Raw genomic sequence first — 20,971 nt, forward strand, 5'->3', positions numbered from 1 at the left:
AGATATCTGTCCATCTAATTCAAGTTTTGTGATGACTGACAATCCTGAAGAGCCATTTGAGTCATGATCTATGTGCTAAGTTGTCACTCTTTTACAGGCAACATTGTGAATGGCACAATCGCTCGCCAGATGGTTGACATGCTGGTTGAGTCATCTAGCAATGTGGAGATGATTCTCAAGTTCTTCGACATGTTCCTCAAACTGAAGGATATTGTGGCATCAGATGCCTTCCGTGACTATGTGACGGACCCTCGTGGCCTCATCTCCAAGAAGGACTTCTCCAAGGCTATGGACAGTCAGAAGCAGTACACACCATCTGAGATTCAGTTCCTGCTGTCCTGCTCCGAGGCAGACGAGAATGAGATGATAAATTTTGAGGAGTATGCTGATCGCTTCCAAGAGCCAGCAAAAGACATCGGCTTTAACATTGCTGTGCTGCTCACCAACCTCTCTGAGCATGTTCCACATGACACTCGCCTGCAGAACTTCTTGGAGCAAGCTGAGAGTGTGCTGAACTATTTCCGCCCCTTCCTGGGCCGTATCGAAATCATGGGCGCCAGCAAGAGGATTGAGCGCATCTACTTTGAGATCAGCGAGGCCAATCGCAACCAGTGGGAGATGCCTCAGGTCAGAGAGTCAAAGCGGCAGTTCATCTTTGATGTGGTCAACGAAGGTGGGGAATCTGAGAAGATGGAGCTCTTTGTGAACTTCTGCGAGGACACCATCTTTGAGATGAACATTGCCTCACAGATCTCCGAGCAGGAAGAGGAGGTTGTGGAAGACGAGGATGAGGAAGAAGAGGAGAGCGGTGGTGTAGGAAACAGAGAAGGAGAAGGAGAGGAAGGCAATGGAGAAGAAGCACCACCTCAATCCAGCTCAGCATTTGCTGATTTCATCAAGAGCATAGTGAAATTCCTAAACCTGTTCACTTTCCATAATCTCAGGCGCCGTTACCGCAAAATCAGGAAGATGACCATAAAGGATATGATTGTTGGCTTGGTGATGTTCCTCTATACGGTCCTCTTTGGCATTTTACATTTCATCTACAGTGTGTGCAAAGGCTTCTTCTTGCTCATCTGGAACACACTCTTTGGAGGTGGTCTGGTGGAGGGAGCAAAGAAAATGACGTTGACAGAGATTTTGACTAACATGCCCGACCCAACTCAGGATGAGGTGCACGGTGACCTGCCCCCTGAGCCTGGAGCAAGAAATGTTCAAGAATCGGGTGGAACTGGGGAGGGCGAGGAGGGAGCAGGTGGAGGAGAGGAAGAAGAAGAAGATGGAGAAGAGGCTGATGGAGGAAGGCCTGGGTTTGGTCCGCATGGTGGACTCGGAGACATGGGAGAGACTGAGCCAGAGGAGCCGCCAACTCCAGAAGGCAGCCCACTACTGAAGAGGAAACTGGTGAGACAAAGGCAGAAGTGTTGAGTGCTTGTAATCCCACAATACACCATGCAATATGTGATTTGTAATATATTTTCCTATTTTTGATCTGGATGAGCATCCAGCTTGTGGATTGTTCCTCACCATACTTTGCATAATCCACACCGTTATCCATTAGTTCTATTAAAGGGATAGTTCACACAAAAATTTAAATTCAAACAAAATGATGTTACAAGCCCGGATAACTGTCTTTTTTCCATGGAGTACTGAAATGAACTGTACTTTTAAATAGAAAGATACTTTTCACCATTGCTCTGTAGACACACTAATCTAAGTATTATTGTCTTCTCCTGGATGCTTGTTGGGTGTTTTTTTTAGTTGAGTGAAGGAGGAGAAGGAGAGCTGGTAGAGGAGGAGAAAGTAGAGGAAGAAGCAGCCCCAGAAACAGAAAAAGCAGAGTAAGTTATGGAGAACTATGATATATATTGTCCAATAAATGAATGCATTGTAACATGTGCTGAAATAATAGCAGCATTCATTTTTCAAAGAGCATTTTATGTTGCAGAAATGTAAATGTACAGTGCCTCATATTTGAACAGTTACAAAATCACTTTCATGTCAGTTTAAATACTTGCTGTTTTCTGCCATACTATTGTTTTTTTAGTTAGAACTCTTTCTCGTTGTCTTTCAAAGTGCTGAAAATGGAGAGAAGGCTAGGAAGGAGGCAGAGGCCAAGCCAGAGGAACAACAAGATGAGCAAGAGGAGAAAAAGACAAAGGCTAAAGCAAAGAAAGGCAAGAAAGAGGCAGAAAAGGGCTTTGAACTCTGGAATGAACTTGAAGTCCAAAGAATCAAATTCATGGTAATTTCTTTTAAGTCTGTTATTGAAATTCTGTGGTTTTCTCTCCGTTCTCTACACTAGATTACATATTTTACATAGAGAACATTTACACTAAGCTGAAAAAACATATTATTTAACATTCCTGAATTAACCTGATTACATTAGATTACACCAACAAAACTAAGTTAGATCAGGTAGAAATAGCTCCTTAAGGTAACAATTGCACAGTACCAATGTTTTTGCAGTGTATGTGGCCAAAAGTGTGTTCACACCCCTTCTAATTGATGGGTTTGACTTTGCTTCATAAAGGTATAGTAGACTGTCCACATACTTTTGGCTATCTATTGTACATAAAATTAATATAAGGGTTTTGTATGGAATCAAAGTGTATATAAATTTTTTCTCCCCTTTTCTCCCCAATTTGGCCCAATTCCCAATGCGCTCTAAGTCCTCGTGGTGGCGTAGTGACTCTCCTCAGTCTGGGTGGCGGAGGACAAATCTCAGTTGCCTCCACGTTTGAGACCTTCAATCCCTGCATCTTATTACGTGGCTTGTTGAGCGTGTTACCGCGGAGACATAGCGTATGTGGAGGCTCATTCTATTCTCCGCGGCATCCACACACAACTCACCACGCGCCCCACCGAGAGCGAGAACCACATTATAGTGACCACGTGGGGGTTACCCCATGTGACTCTACCCTCCCTAGCAACCGGGCAATTTGGATGCATAGAAGACCTGGCTAGAGTCACTCAGCATGCCCTGGATTCGAACTCATGACTCCAAGGGTGGTAGTCAGCATCTTTACTCGCTGAGCTACCGAGGCCCCCAAAGAATATATACATTGATTTAAATTCAAACTTTCTCTTCTTCCAGAATTATTTGTCTCGCAATTTCTACAACCTGCGCTTCCTGGCTCTGTTTATTGCATTTGCCCTGAACTTCATTCTACTCTTCTACAAGGTCAGTGCAATACTTTGCATTAGCAGCTATTTTGTCCAAAAGGCAGGTCTATCGTCTATCGTCATTCTAAACCTGTATGACTTTCTTTCTTTCATGGATACAGGAGATGTTACACAGATTGAAAGCTTTAGTCATCATATACTTTCATTGCATCTTTTTTTTTTTTACACACAATTAAAGTCAATGGTGACTGAGGCTAACATTCTTCCTAAATTCTCCTTTTGTGTCCCATGGAAAAAAGAAATTTATACAGGTGTGTAACGACTTGAGGGTAAGTAATTCACGAATCCTTTTAATCTTTATTAAATCCGATAAATAAAATATTCCCTGTGATAAGACATCAATTTATCTTAGTTAAGAAAATGTAATGACCCATGTACTTCTTTAGGTGTCTGACAGCCCCCCTGGTGAGGAGGAGCTTGAGGGATCAGCTATGTTTGAGGGCTCTGGTGTATTCGAGGGCTCTGATGTATTTGAAGGCTCAGGTGTTTTTGAGGGCTCTGGTGGAGAGGCTGAAGGTTCCGGAATGGAGGAGAATGGAGAGGAAGATGATGAAGAAGGTTTTGTCTATTACTTTCTGGAAGAGAGCACTGGATATATGCAGCCTGCCATGGCCTTCTTTTCAATTTTACACACCATTATTTCCTTTCTGTGTATCATCGGCTACAATTGTCTGAAGGTCAGGAGCCAAAATGTGTCACGTTTATGTGTTTTGTTCAAGTTTTGTGTTCATGTCTTTTATTTTGTAAGTTTAGTTCCTGTTCATGTTATGTGGTTTCCTAGTCATGTGATGTCCTGTTTCCCTCCATGTTCATGTGTCTTGTTTTCATTGGTTTATTGTCTTGTTAACTCATTATCAGTCTTGTCATGTCATTGGTTCATGTTTTATCGTCTCGTTATCTTGTTATTATTTCAGTCTCGTCATTGGTTGTTTATATCATGTGGTTACCCATTTCCTTGTATTTAAACCCTCATGTTTGCCATCGTCCTTTGTCAGATATTGTTTTGTGTAACATAGTTTATAGTCAAGTCGTTTATGGTTGTTTTGGATTCATGTTTTTGGTTAACACTTATGTAAATAAACTGCACTTGGGCTCTCATCATCATAATCATCATCATCTTCGTCTGCCTGTCATTGCCTTTCAGCATCGTTACAAAATGGATCTGAACACTTATGCCACACTACAAAATGTATAAATGTCATTGCAATAAAATAAAGTAGCATATGCAAATAAATTATGATAGAACTTTTCTAAGAACTGAGTATACTTCAAGCCAATTACTTTAAACAAACTTGTCCCAATGTCATTTGTAGTGGATATAAGAAGTGAGTTCACACAGATTTCCTACCTAGCAGAGTAACCACAGGTGTAATTCATCACATTATGTTCCACTAAGTTTGACAAGTGTCAAGTGTCCACATAATCTTTCTCTCATTTTGAACAGAATATATATAGATATAAATCTATATAAATATATTGTTTAGTCATTTAAAATCCAAAACTTTTTTTGTGAAAAATGTTTTTGCTTGGTAAATGTGCTTGTGCTATCTTTCTTGTAATAAGTGCCACTTGGTTTGATAATTTGTTATCTAATGCATTTTTTTTAAGTGTGACCTAAGTGTTCAAATACTTCTTGGGGCCACTATATATATCTCTGCATATTAAAAAGCAAACAGGTGAGTAAGCCAGTGTACATTGCTAAAGTGTTGTATATGTCCAGGTTCCTTTGGTCATCTTCAAGAGAGAGAAGGAGCTGGCCCGTAAACTGGAGTTTGATGGTCTGTATGTAACTGAGCAGCCAGAGGATGATGACATCAAGGGCCAATGGGACAGACTGGTCCTCAATACACCGTAAGTAAAAAAAAAAACTGTATAATACTGTATTTAATTTATAGATGTAAACAAAGGTGTCTTCATTACGATTGTGCAATCTGAAATGTCTTTCCCTTTTATTTCCCTCCAGGAGTTTCCCCAACAACTACTGGGACAAATTTGTGAAGAGAAAGGTCAGGTGCATGCTATACTTGTGTGTGTAAACATTTCATTCATGCATTGATAGGTTTAGGTGAGGGTCTCTATGGTTGTTTGTGTTGCAGGTGCTGGAGAAGTATGGTGACATCTACGGTAGAGAGAGAATCGCTGAACTGCTGGGAATGGACCTAGCCGCTCTAGACGTCAGCGCTATGACACACGAGAAGAAAGCTCAGCCTGATTCCTCAATGTTTACTTGGTAAAGATTTATGCATTACACACTGATAAGTAGACTACATGGCCAAACATATGTGAACAACCCCTTCTAATTAACAGGTTTGGCCATTTCATCTACACTGTGACTAACAGTTGCACAACATCATGCATTCAGCCACACAATCTTCTTCAAAGAATCAAAGAGCTCATTGACTACTAACGTGGTGGTATGGATGAACATGACTGACCTGCACAAATGTTCAGGTTATAGTGAAAGTTCTAAATGATGAGACGAGATGAATGTTATTTTTTCTTGCTTACTTAGATACATAAAATAAATGGAAAACTGACATGGCTGTGATGCATTGTCCATGTGTGCCTCTGCACACTTATGATATACTCGAAGTATAGAATTATGCGGTTTCTTCATTGCAGCTTTCAAAATAAACACAATACATAATAAAAGTAGCAATGAATTATTCTCATTATTTGCATTTAACATGGCATATGCAATCGTCTATTCAGAATAATTTGAATAATCACTCAAATAAGTTTGTACTGCACGGTAGTGATATGATAGTGTTAGTAACATGATGGAGATTCTGTTTCTCATTATAAAAGATAAAAAAATCTTACCTCATGAATACACAGGTTGACGTCTATTGATATCAAGTACCACATCTGGAAATTTGGTGTTGTGTTCACTGATAATGTAAGTTCCAGCAAATGTACCTTTTCATATACAATTCAATCAGTTAAGGATATTTACAATTAAATTAAGTGTCATTCATTGGTTTCTTGTTGTGCTCTCTTGTTCTGCTCAGACCTTCCTGTACCTGGTTTGGTATACGGTTATGTCACTGCTTGGTCACTACAATAACTTCTTCTTTGCCTGTCATCTGCTGGACATCGCAATGGGTGTCAAAACCCTGCGCACCATCCTGTCCTCTGTAACCCACAATGGCAAGCAGGTACAGCTCTGAGAGATGGTCATATTTGACTGAGATTTTATAGAACTCCTCTCCCAGAATGAACTTATTGTACTAACTTATGGTTTTAAAGGGATAATTCACCCAAAAATGTAAATTCTCTCATCATTTACTCACCCTCAAGCTGTCCCAGATGTGTATTACTTTCTGTATTCAGCTGAATGCAAACAATGATTTATTGAAGATTATCTCAACTCTGTAGGTCCACACAATGCAAGTGAATGTGATCAGACATTTTAGCACCAAAAATCACATAAAGGAAACAGAGAAGTAATCCATAAGTCTCCAGTGTTTAAATCTATATCTTCAGAAGCAATATAATTGGTGTGGGTGAGAAACAGATAAAAATGTAAGTCCTTTTTTATTCTAAATCTCCACTTTTACATCTGAAAGTCACATGCGATGCCTATTTAGTTTCACATCTGAAAGTGAAATTTAAAGTGGAGATTTCGAGTGAAAAAGTAAATATTGTTCTGTTTCTCACACACACCTATTATATTGCTTCTGAAGATATGAATTTAAACACTTCGATATGGTCAGATGGTTTACTTTTATGTTTCCTTTGTGAGTTTTGGAGCTACAAAGGTCTGTATCACCATTCACTTGAATTGTATGGACCTACAGAGCTGAGATATTCCTCTAAAAATCTTTGTGTTTTTGCTGAAGAAAGTAAGCCATACACCACTGAGATGTCATGAGGAATTAAATCATGAGAGAATTTTCATTTTTGGGTATATAATATTAGGTAGTGAATTATCTTAAAGAAATAGTTTACACCTAAATTGAAACTTTGTAATTATTTACTTGTCTTAATGTTGCTCCAAACCCCCTTCCTCTCTTCAGTGGAACACAAAAGGTAAACATTTTTAAATAGTCGTCACAGGGTTTATTTGCCATGTAAAGCAAGTGAACAGTGAATCTGGTCTGTCAAGCTACAAGCCACATAAAAACAAAGCAGAATTGATTAATAGGACTCATGCACTATATTCCAAGTCTTCTAAAGCCATATGATCACTTTGTTTGATGAACAGAATGTAATTTAAGTCGTTATTTACTCTTAGATCAAATCAAATCATTAATACAGTGCTGATATCAAATATAACATTTACATTGATAACATCAAACCTCAGACTTCACTGGGTCATTTTAAATGTAATTCTGTTCATCACAACAATGTAAATGTATCTTTTTAGAAGAATTGGAATATACTGCACAAGTTGTATTGATTACTTATACTGTGGTTTATGGTGGGGCGTTTTTTTTCCTCTTTTTCGATCTTGACAGACCAGAGTCACTATTCACTTGCATTAAATGGCAGATAAACCCTGTGAAGTCATACAGGTTTGGAGTGACATCAGGGTGAGTACATAATGGCAGAATTGAGAATTTTGTGTGAATTATTCCTTTAAATCAGTTGATCTTGAGCTTGATGTTGATTGTGTCTGTGCTTTAGCTGATGATGACTGTTGGTTTGCTGGCTGTGGTGGTCTACCTCTACACCGTAGTGGCCTTCAACTTCTTCCGAAAGTTCTACAACATGAGTGAGGATGAAGGTGAACCGGATATGAAGTGTGACGACATGATGACTGTAAGTGTTACACATGCCAACATTTGTTCCAGTTCCCTTGTTTTTGCTTGTCGTTCTAATGTTCTGTCTTCTATCTCAGTGTTATCTATTCCATATGTATGTGGGTGTGAGGGCCGGTGGTGGTATAGGAGATGAGATCGAAGATCCGGCTGGTGACGAGTATGAGCTTTATCGTGTGGTTTTTGATATCACCTTCTTCTTTTTTGTCATCGTCATCCTGCTGGCCATCATTCAGGGTGAGGAACAGAATTTTTATAGAAAATCGATCACTCTCTGCCTTATCTACACTACATGGTCATAAATATTCTCCCTGTAATTAACAAGTATGGATATTTCATCTTCACACTTTTTGAATATGTGCATTATAATAAGCGTGTCAGTATCAGAAACAGTACATCAACAAGACAGAGATAATAATAAAAAAATAAGTGAATAAAAATAAAAAGTGAATAGAAAATATAAGTATATATAGAAATGCACAATAAGAAAAAAAACGAAATAATATATATATATTTGGTGTGACCACCTTTGCCTTCAAAACAGCACCAATTCTCCTAGGTACACCTGGATAAAATATTTCTTGGTTGTTGGTAGGTAGGATGTTCCGAGCTTCTTGGAGAATTTGCCACAGTTCTTGTCTATCTATTTAGGCAGTCTCAATTGTTTCTGTCTCTTCTTGTAATCCCAGAATGTCTCAATATTCAGTGGGGGGCTCTGTGATGACCATGCCATCTGTTACAGGGCTCCCTGTTCTTCTATTCTATTTTATTCTATTCTATTTGCAAAAGAAATGTTTGGGAGTCTAAAATTTATATTTCCTATTGACACACTAAAGCTGAATATAAATAACCATCTGAAGACAAATGGTTTTGTTATGCATCTTATGTGCCTAAGACATTTGCACAGAACTGTGAATAAATATATATATATATATATATATATATATATATATATATAATGTATGTACAAATACAAGTTTGTTATATACAGATGCAAGGGAATTTATGGCAGAAGCGGTAGGATATGTTGGATAATATAAATAGACTAAGCTGTGTATTGCACATAATTGTTGCTCAATAGGGCATTTTTACTGTTCATGAGATGGATAGTCTGAGGGAAAAATCTGTTCCTGTGCCTGATGGTTCTGTAGCGCCATCCAGAAGGCAACTGTTCAAAAAGGTAGTGGGCTGCGTGAGTGGGGTCCAGAGTGATTTTTCCTGCCCTTTTCTGGAAGTTTACAGTTCTTGAAGGGAGGGCAGGGGGCAACCATTAATCCTCTCCGCAGTCCGAACTGTCCTTTGGAGTCTTCTGATGTCCGATTGCATAGCTGAACCAAACTAGACAGTTATTGAAGTTCAGAGGACAGACTCATTGACTGCTGAGTAGAACTCAGAATCAGCAGCGCCTGTTGCAGGTTGAACTTCCTCAGCTGGTGAAGGAAGTACAACCTCTGCTGGGCCTTTTTCACAATGGAGTCCTGCAATATCCATAGACATTCTTTTGAATTAATTTACAGAGTCTTGTGTGAAAGAAATTGACCTGTACAAATCCCAGACCTGAATACCTTTGCAATGAATTGAAGACCCCCAGACTCCATCGGCCAACATCAGTGCCTGATCTCGCTGATGCTCTTTTGTCTGAGTGGGTACAATTCCCTAGAGCTATGTTCCAACATCAAGAGCCTTCCCAGAAGAGTGGAATCTGTTATAACAGCAAATGGATGACCAACACCCTATTAATGTCTATAGTTTTTTAAATGAATTATCCAATTGTATGTTTGGGTGTTTACACATGTATTGCCATGTATCTCTACAGTCAGACTGTAGTGTTTAATATGATTGTTCAGGTGATTTGACATTATCTTTTTCAGAGTGAATTGATGTTTGTGATTTATGCAGGTCTGATCATTGATGCCTTTGGTGAGCTGAGAGATCAGCAGGAGCAGGTCCGAGAAGACATGGAGGTACAACAGCTCACTATACACTTAGACACCTCATCCCAAGCATCACACAGTATTATACATTTCAAATGTCCAATATGAATAAATACTGTCTTAAAAATTCTTCCTACAATGGATTATAATCGTTATTTTGATAATTCAGGATATTTTGCCAAAAGCAATACAGAACGAGCGACACGGTTACCACATTGTTAGCATATAATAATAACATCAATCCTTAAAATTCCAAAGGTTTTACATGTTTTACCACATTAAACAGCAACTATATACAATCTAACATGGGGAGCTATAACCTTATAAATCTTAAGTGAAAAGCACAGTGCAAAAGCATTTCATGGGTTTAATGTATTCTGTCCATTTAGTCTAAATCAGGAAAAAAGTATTCTTTTAGAATCTTAAGAGAGAAATATATATTTACAGTGCTGGGTAGTCATGGATTACATGTAATCTGATACATAATCAGATTACAAAAATCATAGACTTGTAATTAGATTCAATTACATTTTAAAATACTCATAATCAGATTACAGTTACTCATTTATGGATCACATATTAATTAGGCAACATAAGTTAATTGTTCATAATTTATTGATTCCCCTTATTCTTCTTTTTTTAAATATTTTACATTTTTCATTCTAAATTAGCCCGCTGATAAACGTTAGACCATGCTGTGACAGATCACTAGCTCTCTCATGAAGGAGGAAGCAGGAGCCAGTTAAACAATCCAACCTATCTCTTTATTTAATACACTTTTCAGTGACACCAAACTTAAATTAATGAATGTAACATAAATGCACACATAAGCTCTGCTGCATGCATCTATCCCTCCCCTCCAGCAGTTTGGACTGCCTTTTTATCCCCCTCCAGCTCTCACTGCAACAAAAAACAGCTGTTTGAGGTGATTTCCCACAGGTGTCAATCCTTATCGTTCTTCCTCTCCCTGCCTCGCTCTCCACTGACGTCGCTTGGCCATGCCCACATCACCACACATGCCTTTTTATGAAGAATACTTTTAATTAGTAAAAATTGCTGATGTATAGCTGTGAAATTCTGTCTTCATCATTTCCAGTGACCTTCATAATTGTTTCTGGAAGTCTACACAAAAAAAAAAATTTAAACCTGGAAGGCATTAGTTTTACAAAATAATCCTCTTCTAAATAAGAATAATTTTCTGCTATCTTGGCACACAAAAATAAATAAAAAAAATTGGATTATATAAATTTTATTAATTCATTAATGGAATATTTTGTCAAAACAGTATAGATTATACCACTTGAATGCATGTGACATCAAATATACACACACATTTATGCTCTGTGCTATATATATATATATATATATATATATATATATATATATATATATATATATATATAAATAATCCAAGGGATTACATTACTGATTGCAATTTTTAGATATTTAATGTATACTGTATTCAATCCACCCATTCTGTGTGTGTGTGTGTGTGTGTGTGTGTGTGTGTGTGTGTGTGTGTGTGTGTGTGTGTGTGTGTGTGTGTGTATTTTCATAGACTAAGTGCTTCATCTGTGGAATTGGAAGTGACTACTTTGACTCGACTCCGCATGGCTTTGAAACGCATACGTTGGAGGAGCACAATTTAGCCAATTACATGTAAGTGGATTACAAAATAATTAAATTTACAACAGTGACATTTAAATAATTTACTACAACAGTGACATTTGTGAAATATTTTGTTTTCTTATTTTGAATCTCTTTTCTATTCTGCCTTGCAGGTTCTTCCTGATGTATTTAATCAACAAAGATGAAACCGAGCACACAGGACAGGTTAATGTTGTTTATATTCCTATCACTGTTCAATCTCATTGTCTTTCTGAATAAAAAATAAATAAAAAAAACATAACCACAAAATTCAGTTTACTTCTAAATAATAGGTATACATTATTAATAATAAAATAAAATGTAAAATGTTTAAAGTTTAACTTTAACTTTAAAGTTAGTTCACCCACATTTCTCTAAAACTCATCATTTACCCACCCTCCAGTTGTTCCAAACCTGTATGTCTTTTTTTCCCCCATGGAACACAAAAGTAGATTTTAGGCAGAATGTCTCTTTCACATTCACTTTCATTGTATTTAGAGAAAAAAATATGCATTCAAAGTGAATGGTAACTGGCTAACATTGACATGTTAACAAATTTTGATTTCCATAGAAGTAAGAAAGTAATAAAGATTTCGAAAAACATGAGGGTGAGAAAGTGATGACAGAATTGTACATTTTGGGAGAATTACCATCCCTTTATGTTTACAGTTTGGTACATAAAAAAATGCTGAATTTAAAATGTATTCTTTCTTTGATTCTTTTATTTTCTCTCTTTGCAGGAGTCATATGTATGGAAAATGTACCAGGAACGATGCTGGGACTTCTTCCCGGCTGGTGACTGTTTCAGGAAGCAATATGAGGATCAACTTGGCTAATTCCACATTCTGGAAAGTGTGTGTGTTTGTGTGTCTGAAAATAACTTCAGCTACGCTGGTCAGAGAGAAAATTTAGAAAAATAGCCAAAAGAAGGGAACAAGAGATAAATGACCGACTGTAGCCTTGATTCTGTTCTCTCGACCCTCATCATAAGCCAACACATCACACTGACCACACAAACTCCTTCATAATACTTAAACCCTTTCAATTTCCCCTTGTGTTTAACTAAATGAGAGAAAAATGATCAAACATTGTGTTTCAGAGATAAGGAAGAAAGTATTTTATACACTACATGGCCTTTACTTCTCCATAAAAGAAGCTAAAATGAACTAACACCCCTAAAAAAGCCTTCTTTTCCTCTCTCTGTTTTGTCTATCTGTCACTTTGAATCATAAAAGTATCACAGTGCCTAATATCAATCTACTACTACAGTGAGAATTTAAGTATGATGATTTTATTGATCGTCTGTACCTATCTTTTTATGTGTTGAGCACTAGCTGTCTAGAACCTTTAATTTAGCCTATAAAGTATAGCTTGGTTTTATGTCTATATTTATTTATTTATTTATGTATACCACAGAAATATATCAAATGAGTTGTAGCATCATGCTATTAAGTATTAAGCCAGGCTTTTTACCTGGGACCTCGTGCGAATGTGAGAATGCGTGCAACAAACATATACTGATCACCAACAACATTAGAACCACCTGTTTAATATTGTGTAGGTCCCCCTTGTGCCACCAAAACAGCGCCAACCCGCATCTCAGAATAGCATTCTGAGATGCTATTCTTCTCATCACAATTGTTCAGAGCTAATTGTATCTGAGTTACCGTTCTGGCCATTCTCTGTTAACTTCCCTCATCAACAAGGCATTTTTATCCACAGAACTGCCACTCACTTGAAGTTTTTTGTTTTTGGCACCATTCAGAGTAATTCTAGAGACTTTTGTATGTGAAAATCCCAGTTTAGCAGTTACAGAAATAGTCAAACCAGCCCATCTGGCACCAACAATCATCCATGCAATTATCTAATTAGCCAATCATGTTGCAGCAGTGCAGTGCATAAAACCATACAGATACGGGTCAGGAGCTTCAGTTAATTTTCACATCAACCATCAGAATGGGGAAAACATTTGATCTCCGTGATTTGGAGCGTGGCATGATTGTTGTTGCCAGACAGGCTGGTTTGAGTGTTTCTGTAACTGCTGATCTCCTGGGATTTTCACACACATAAGTCTCTAAAATTTACTCTGAATGGTGCTAAAAACAAAAAACATCCAGTGAGGGGCAGTTCTGCAGACAGAAACACCTTGTTGATAATAGAGTTCAACAGAGAATGGCCATAATGGTTTGAACTGACAAAGTCTACGCTAACTCAGTCAACCACTCTGTACAATTGTGGTGAGATGCAAGTTGGCGCTGTTTTGGCAGCATGAGGGGGACCTACATAATATTAGTCAGGTGGTTTTAATGTTGAGGCTGAACGGTGTATCTTAATACTATTTTATTCTTGAGAGGAAAGTATTACAGTCCCAAAAATTCTTTCCCCCTCTGTTTTGGGTTTCAGAAAATTCAAAAACAACTTTTGCAACTGTCTTAGGTATGTTCTTGTCTTGTGAGCAATTTTAACTTTTAAAACATGTTAAGCCACCTGTTTTGCACTCTATAGTCTTATAGTGGGACACTCTATCCATGCCAAGCATACACTTGGTGTCCTGCTACACAATGCTGTATTAGAAATATAGAGGTGGGGATAGTTTGTGGGTCGTTCGTTTTATTCAAATATTCCTCTCAAGATATACCAGACAATGACTTCTTACTCTGATTATGGGAAAGAAACACTATCATATCTATATGCACAGGTGTTTCAGTATTACCAGTGCAGTTCAAATGTGTGTGCAGAAAGCAATAGATCTATACTGTCATTTAAGACCTTGACATGAATGATTCTGTTCATACTGCAACTTATTAACTTAAATACATAGATTATATATTTTTTGTTGAAGCTATAAATAATTAATTGGATGCTCTTGAGTATTTCTTATGTACCTTTTTGGGCAAAAATTAGAAATGTTGGGTGCAAACTAGATTGTTAACATGTAGAATTAACAAAGACAATGTGTTTTGCCATTAGATTTTTATTGTTTTCTTTTTGGCAAATCTTTTTCTGTCAAATATAGATGAAGTATGTAGATGTAGGTCTCTGATATTTGTGCATCAAAAGTCTCAGAGCGACCGAAACTTGAGCAAATAAACTAATGCGTAATATTTCACCTTGTGTTCTGCGGACATGTTTTAACAGCACATTAAGAGTGTGTGTTGAGGTCTTTTGGTGTGTTTTGCTCTGAAAGCTCACAGAGGGAAGAAATCCATCATCATCTTTACATCTATCTGTGTATCAGACTGAATCCGGTTTCAGTGCACATTAAACAGATTACAATATTTTAAGAGCACCTCTGTCTGAACTCTGTTCTTTAGCCATGAAAGCTCATAAAAGTTACTTTGTGTCTTAGCTTTGTATCCTTGTTGTTTGCTGTAGTTTCTGTGAGAGCCTATGAATGTTCTTATGTGCAGTTCTGCACCATAGCAATTCAGACCAGCTAGTCAGTGTATTAATAAGTTAAGAAGTCTATTAATTGAAATAATAATATTAGACATTTCATAATGTTCCATCCCTCTAGTATTTCGGTTGCTGATAACCACGAATGGAAGGAGTGGGAAAAAAGTACAGGCTCTATTTTTAGGGGTGTTGTCTCCTATTGTTATAGCTATGCCACAGTTTCATGATGAAACACTTACATAACTAGCTGACTTGACATGAGGACAATTAAAGAATTAAAATAAAAAGTTATCTGGACTGTTTCTCAGACCTTCCCAAAAGGCTTGTAAAAAATCCCTGAAAATAAATGGTTGTACGTGTTGCTGCTTGTTACCAGTTTGCTCTCACTCTGTATCTCCGGGAGGTTCATGGGAGGATCTTAAAGGTCTTTGTAAACTGGTGGCATTCATTATATTTCTTCTACCAGTTCACACCCTTTTCTTAGGTGGACATCCTGGAGATTGTGGCAGACATTCAGCTCTCCTGTACATCCACTTCTGATGAAGCTCTTCTTAAATCGACAGAGAGAGAGAGAGATGTAGTTTCACCTGCTTTGCAAACACTTTAAATATCATCTCTGTTTGAATCTTAATTGTGAAATGTAAATAAATATTAACAACAATTTGTTATTAATATCAAAAGTACGTACATTACAAAAATAATGAATGGCCTTCAAGTACATACCATTATGTTAATCTAAATTTCATGCACAATTATTATTTTTTTTCTTCCTTTTTGCATTTTAGCTTTTAGAGGATGACCAAAATTATCTTTTGAAACAAAACTACTGTTTTTCTTTTTATCCCCTTTTCTACCAATTTGGAATGCCCAATTCCCATTACTTTGTAGGTCCTCGTGGCACGGTTACTCACCTCAATCTGGTGGTGGAGAACAAGTCTCAGTTGCCTCCGTTTCTGAGACCGTCAATCCACGCATTTTATCATGTGACTCGTTGTGCATGACACTGCGGAGACTCTCAGCATGTGGAGGCTCATGCTACTCTCCACGATCCACGCACAACTTACCAAGCACCCCATTGAAAGCGAGAACCACTAATAGTGATCACGAGGAGGTTATCCCATGTGACTCTACCCTCCCTAGCAACCGGGCCAATTTGGTTGCTTAGGAGACCTGGCTGGACTCCAGGGGTGGTAGTCAGCGTCAATACTCACTGAGTTACCCAGGCCCCCAAAACAGCTGTTATTACAAAACTGGAAGGAAACTAAATAATAATAATAAAAATGTCATTTGACTGAAATATGTAAGGTAAGACACTAATACACTAAGTAATATCCTTAACTTTATAATTAAAACTAAATGTCACTAACTGTTTTAGACTTTAATTTTAATTTTAGACTTTCATTTTTAAATATGTTTTCTCAATTATTCTTAAAACTAACTGGATTAATGAGGTGATGATACATTTGTTTGTATGACTTGGATCTTCCCTGCTGAGACACTGTGATTGACCTGTTTCACCATCCATTTAATATGTTAATGCACGTTTGACATCGATATACAGTATGTCTGTATTTGTTGAGTAACTTTGGATATTTCTAATGAAACATAATGTACATTACCTGATGCATAAGGAAACTGTCTCTAAAGTTCTAGTGAGTCATCATCTCCATGTCATCCTTGCTTTTGTGACCTGTGAGAATTTGTTCGTCATAGATTTTCCACATTAGTTTTCACATCATAGAACAAAAATCTCTTTTATTTGATTTAGCTTCTGATTTTGTATCATCCTTGCAGTATAGGGAAGATGGGGATTAAACACGCATGATACAACAAGCCCTAAGAGTTCATTAATAACATAAATATGTCACCACCTCTGTTCAATACAAATTCAACTCAATCGTGGGGCAAAAAATACAAATACAAAAAAGTATTCCGAAAATCTGGGTTATAGTGAGGCATTTAGAATGGAAGTGAATGGAATCATTTAAAAAAAATCTGTTTAAATTTATATCCAATTTTACAGTGTTGTTGACATAATTTAAACAACATTACAGCTCAAATGAGAATAGATAATTGAAAACATTTATGTTTTTTGGATTAACATTTTTTTTTATTGATTCATACATTAACAAATAAAAGCAAGAACCCCCCTCCCAATCCCCAACCCCACCCAAAAGAACACCCCAGTGGTTCCACATGATTATAGACACACAAAAACAAATATTAAATAAATAAAATATAATAATCACACACATAACATCTACACCTCTCTCTCTCTCCATTGTCCCTCCCCGAGAGCCCTCCAAAAATGCCAGATATTTGCCCCACTTTCCCATAAACAAATCCAAATTATCCAATCCTCTAAATACCCCTTCTTCAAAAGCTGCCACCCTCACCATCTCCACACACCACCCCAGAAATGATGGTGCTGCGTCCGTCCGATGATTGTCTGCCAATCATGACACTTGTCAGAATCCAATTTTCTATAAATTTGTCTGATGAAAAAGTAAAACTTGAGTCACACAAATATCTTGAACCCTCTCCCAAAAATCTTGAATCTTAACACACACCCAAAAGACATGAATTGTGTCTCCAACTTCTGACTGGCAAAGCGGGTGTGTCTTTTAAGACCAAGCCTATGTAGTTTGGGTCCAGTAAAATCATATAAAATCTTGTCCCTCCTCCAAAAACTAATTTAAATATTCCTCCCATAATCTTTTGAGAGAATTTAGAGCTCCATCTCCCAGACTCTGATATAGCAGGGAGTAATACACTGATGCCTCATAACCCTTCCCAAAAGCAGCAATCACCACTCCCAGAGTATCTGCCGCACTAGGGGGGGTGCATGCTACTCCCAAAAACAGTGCAGAGTAGGTGGCGCAGCTGTAAATACTTATAAATTAGAGATCTGGGAATCCCAAAATGGTGAACCAAATTTTCCACTCTCATATAGGTCACGAGTGTATTAACCCCCTTCACAATCCAATCTGAACAACAGAAAGGGGACTTATTTATGTTAGTACTATTATAAAATTATAGGCCTAAGCTTCAAATTCCTGCTTTTAAACCCAACAAAAAATGACCCCATTTACTTCCATTTTAAAAGCTTCAATACTGTATAACCTTGATTTGTGTCCTTTGAGCATAACTTGTATTGAATCCGGAATATTCCTTTCATGAATCAGTTTAGTAAACTTTTCTCTTGCAAAACATACGATTGCCTGATACGGGTCAAAGTTACATACAATTTTGTTTGAGAACAGGTATTTAATCTCCAAGTCATTGTTAACTCTCTGTGTTTTCATTTCAAATGTTTTTAGAAATTAGACTGTTTGCTGAAAGTGACAAGTGTTTGATTCCCCACTAACAAAACACTTTTATTGATGTGCCCCGATTTTTTCACTGAGCATCAGGGTTTATATGTCAGACAATGAGGAATGTACAAAGGCTTGTCATAATTGTGGTCTGTGCACCTCACAGCAAGTGACAGCTGTTATTCACTTTTCACTTCCTGTTTCTCAGTGGGTTTTGTGTTACAATCTTACAGCAGTATAGCAAAGCTTACCAAAGAAATCGTACATAAGTTTTTATTAGATTAAATTAGAATTTTGCAAAAAGTTTATATTTAAAAAAAATGCAATCTATTTTCAAGTGTACTTCACATCTTTATAAATGTTACAGAATGATTTTCTTGCTCCTTTGTGGCCTATATTAAATAACTTGTGCAACTGTGGTAAATGTGGTCTTGAGAGAGCCCTGTGGTCAAACTCTCTGTCGAGTCATAAACTAGACTTTACTGTAAAAGTTAGTTGATACCTGTGTTATTTTGTAGTTGAAAAACAGCACTTTTCACCTGTTGTATTATGTCTGTCTATGTAGATTATATGTGTGCAGAGCAGTGCAGTGTTTACAAAGACTGTTCAGTTTCTAACAGTTCTTCACATTGTAAACGTCGTACTTTCACTCCTAAAACACTGGAGGGAGACAAATATGCCGATTTTTTTTTATGTATTTATTTATTTTGCACACCTGGATTGCGAGTAACAAAAGTCAATAAAACAATATAAAGTTGTTCTAGTTATACACGTCAGTCCTAATCCCAGGCCTAAAAATATATAGCCTATGTTTATAACATGCAGTAAAACATTATCTTATAGAATCGAATGACAAAGCTAGTTAAACATTTCCAACACATTTTATGGCATTTTATGACAAGTGTTGGATTTGGATTGAAAAGTCCCTTATTAATCTTTACAACCTTTGTGTTTATTAAAAAAAGAAGCCATGTGTGTAATTATGCTTGGGTGAGTCACGTTTAATGCACTTTGCTTTGTTTGTCTGTTTGTTTCTAACCTACTAGCTTACTTTTATGAACATTGGTCTATGGGTATTTTGCCTAACATGCAAAAGGTTTTCTATTGGGTTAGTGTGAATCGTATTCCCTTGTAAATACTTGTATAATTTTAAAACAATAGAAGTCTCTGGTTTGTCACAGTCTGTGTGTTACAGGAATTACGAGATGTTTAACTTTGAGTTAATGAGTTAATTTTTATTAAAATAAACACATTTCAAGTATTTTCTTTCCTTATATGAAAGTCACATTAAAACTGACTTGGAAACTTTTATTCCAGGCCTCCATAATTTTTTGGGGTACTTTTCAAATGCATTATATATAGTTTTTATTGTTTTTGAAATGTCTCCTACCCAGACTTTTAATTTTAAACTGTGAAATTACACTATGAAAATACACGTTATTACATGTTTAAAACTATGAAAATCTAAACAAAGAGTGAAATAATGATAAACAATAGGCTATAGCGGGAAAGTGATTTCTATCAATATTAGCAAAAACTACAATTGTCATGGCATAATTTCCACTACATCAAACAATATTGTCAATTGTAAAAAATGAAAAATTCTCCAAAAGTTAGGCCTAGTGTTGGCTTGCTTGTTAAAGTGTCAGTGAAAAGCATGCTAAACATGAATATCTCTTTATGTTATAGGGTGCCATTTCCAATCAAGCTGCAATTTTGCCAAATAATGCAAAAAGTACGAAACTATTATTTCATTGTGTAGATAATCTGTTTTTCTGGAACGCGGAAGTGTTGAAGCCGGCATTTCCATTATCCAGTGTTTTCAGTGTATGTTTTTAGCAGATAATGTGAGGTTTAGCATATTACACTTGTAGATAAATGCCAAATAAAAAGCACGTGATACATTTGACTGTGCCTCTCCTGTCAATGTTTATGTAGTGGGTAGTTGGCATGAAGTTCTGGCCCACGAAAGTTTCAACTACTTTGAGTTGTTATGAAAGCCAACAACTGCACAAGTTGAGCCTGAACTTAATTTTACTCTAACTAATACTTGACCTGGCTGCTGTCCATCTGGATAGCTCGTTTTGTTAGTTTTTACATTGCTTGGAGAAAAAAGTCCAGCGGAAACAAAGTTTTCTTCAATGCAAGACAGTCCACTCTGTGTTGGCGGCCATCTTTGGAATGCTACCAGGCAGCAATTTTCTGGGGATACAAGCAGCATTAAAATATAGCTTCTATCTGCTTGAATGGGGTAGACCGATATCAAACATATTTCAAACCAGCAGTAAAATCTAACAACAATGGTATCATAAATTGTGCTTCTTTGTCTTAGATCAAGCTTAAAACAACAATTTTTCAGGCTGGTTCAGCTAATGCGCATGTGCGTTCTCGAGTTGACTGACTAGACTAGCAATGTCTGTATCTAAAAGGCGATTAGCTCTTTTACCTGTAAAGGGGCAGTCACACTAGCCTTTGAACATGTAAAAAAAACTAATTTTAGAAGCAAAAGACCAGGATATGATGTCACATGGAGGGTTTCTGGTTTAGTAACACACAACTTTCAATTATGTATCCTTTGAACTGTGGTTCAAAGAGGTCAGTGCATGACGTTTCAATGTTCTTTTGGTCAGGCATCCTCTCGTCTTACAGATTCGCAATACGGTTACCAAGCTTGAACTTTGGTATGCAGCGTTGTTCAAAATTTCTTCGCATGAGCTTGCGTTTCCTGTCT

General features: G+C 37.0%; 1 protein-coding gene across 2 annotated transcripts in view; it reads left to right on the forward strand.

Annotated features, from left to right (window-relative positions):
• The window catches only part of LOC127622932 (ryanodine receptor 1-like), a 144,363-nt gene extending 123,465 nt beyond the window's left edge, over positions 1-20,898 (forward strand). For both annotated transcript variants that reach the window (XM_052097115.1, XM_052097116.1), the window contains 16 exons: positions 98-1,404; positions 1,762-1,841; positions 2,077-2,245; positions 3,098-3,184; positions 3,573-3,863; positions 4,907-5,037; positions 5,150-5,192; positions 5,283-5,416; positions 6,025-6,085; positions 6,198-6,344; positions 7,816-7,950; positions 8,030-8,186; positions 9,849-9,913; positions 11,442-11,542; positions 11,665-11,716; positions 12,271-20,898. In XM_052097115.1, coding sequence (XP_051953075.1) covers positions 98-1,404; positions 1,762-1,841; positions 2,077-2,245; positions 3,098-3,184; positions 3,573-3,863; positions 4,907-5,037; positions 5,150-5,192; positions 5,283-5,416; positions 6,025-6,085; positions 6,198-6,344; positions 7,816-7,950; positions 8,030-8,186; positions 9,849-9,913; positions 11,442-11,542; positions 11,665-11,716; positions 12,271-12,366 — 3,056 coding nt within the window. In that variant the 3' untranslated portion in view covers positions 12,367-20,898. The remainder of the gene's footprint in view (positions 1-97; positions 1,405-1,761; positions 1,842-2,076; positions 2,246-3,097; positions 3,185-3,572; positions 3,864-4,906; positions 5,038-5,149; positions 5,193-5,282; positions 5,417-6,024; positions 6,086-6,197; positions 6,345-7,815; positions 7,951-8,029; positions 8,187-9,848; positions 9,914-11,441; positions 11,543-11,664; positions 11,717-12,270) is intronic.
• Positions 20,899-20,971: the final 73 nt, after the last annotated feature.

This window comes from Xyrauchen texanus, chromosome 29 (assembly GCF_025860055.1).
Source record: "Xyrauchen texanus isolate HMW12.3.18 chromosome 29, RBS_HiC_50CHRs, whole genome shotgun sequence".
Lineage (NCBI taxonomy): Eukaryota > Metazoa > Chordata > Actinopteri > Cypriniformes > Catostomidae > Xyrauchen > Xyrauchen texanus.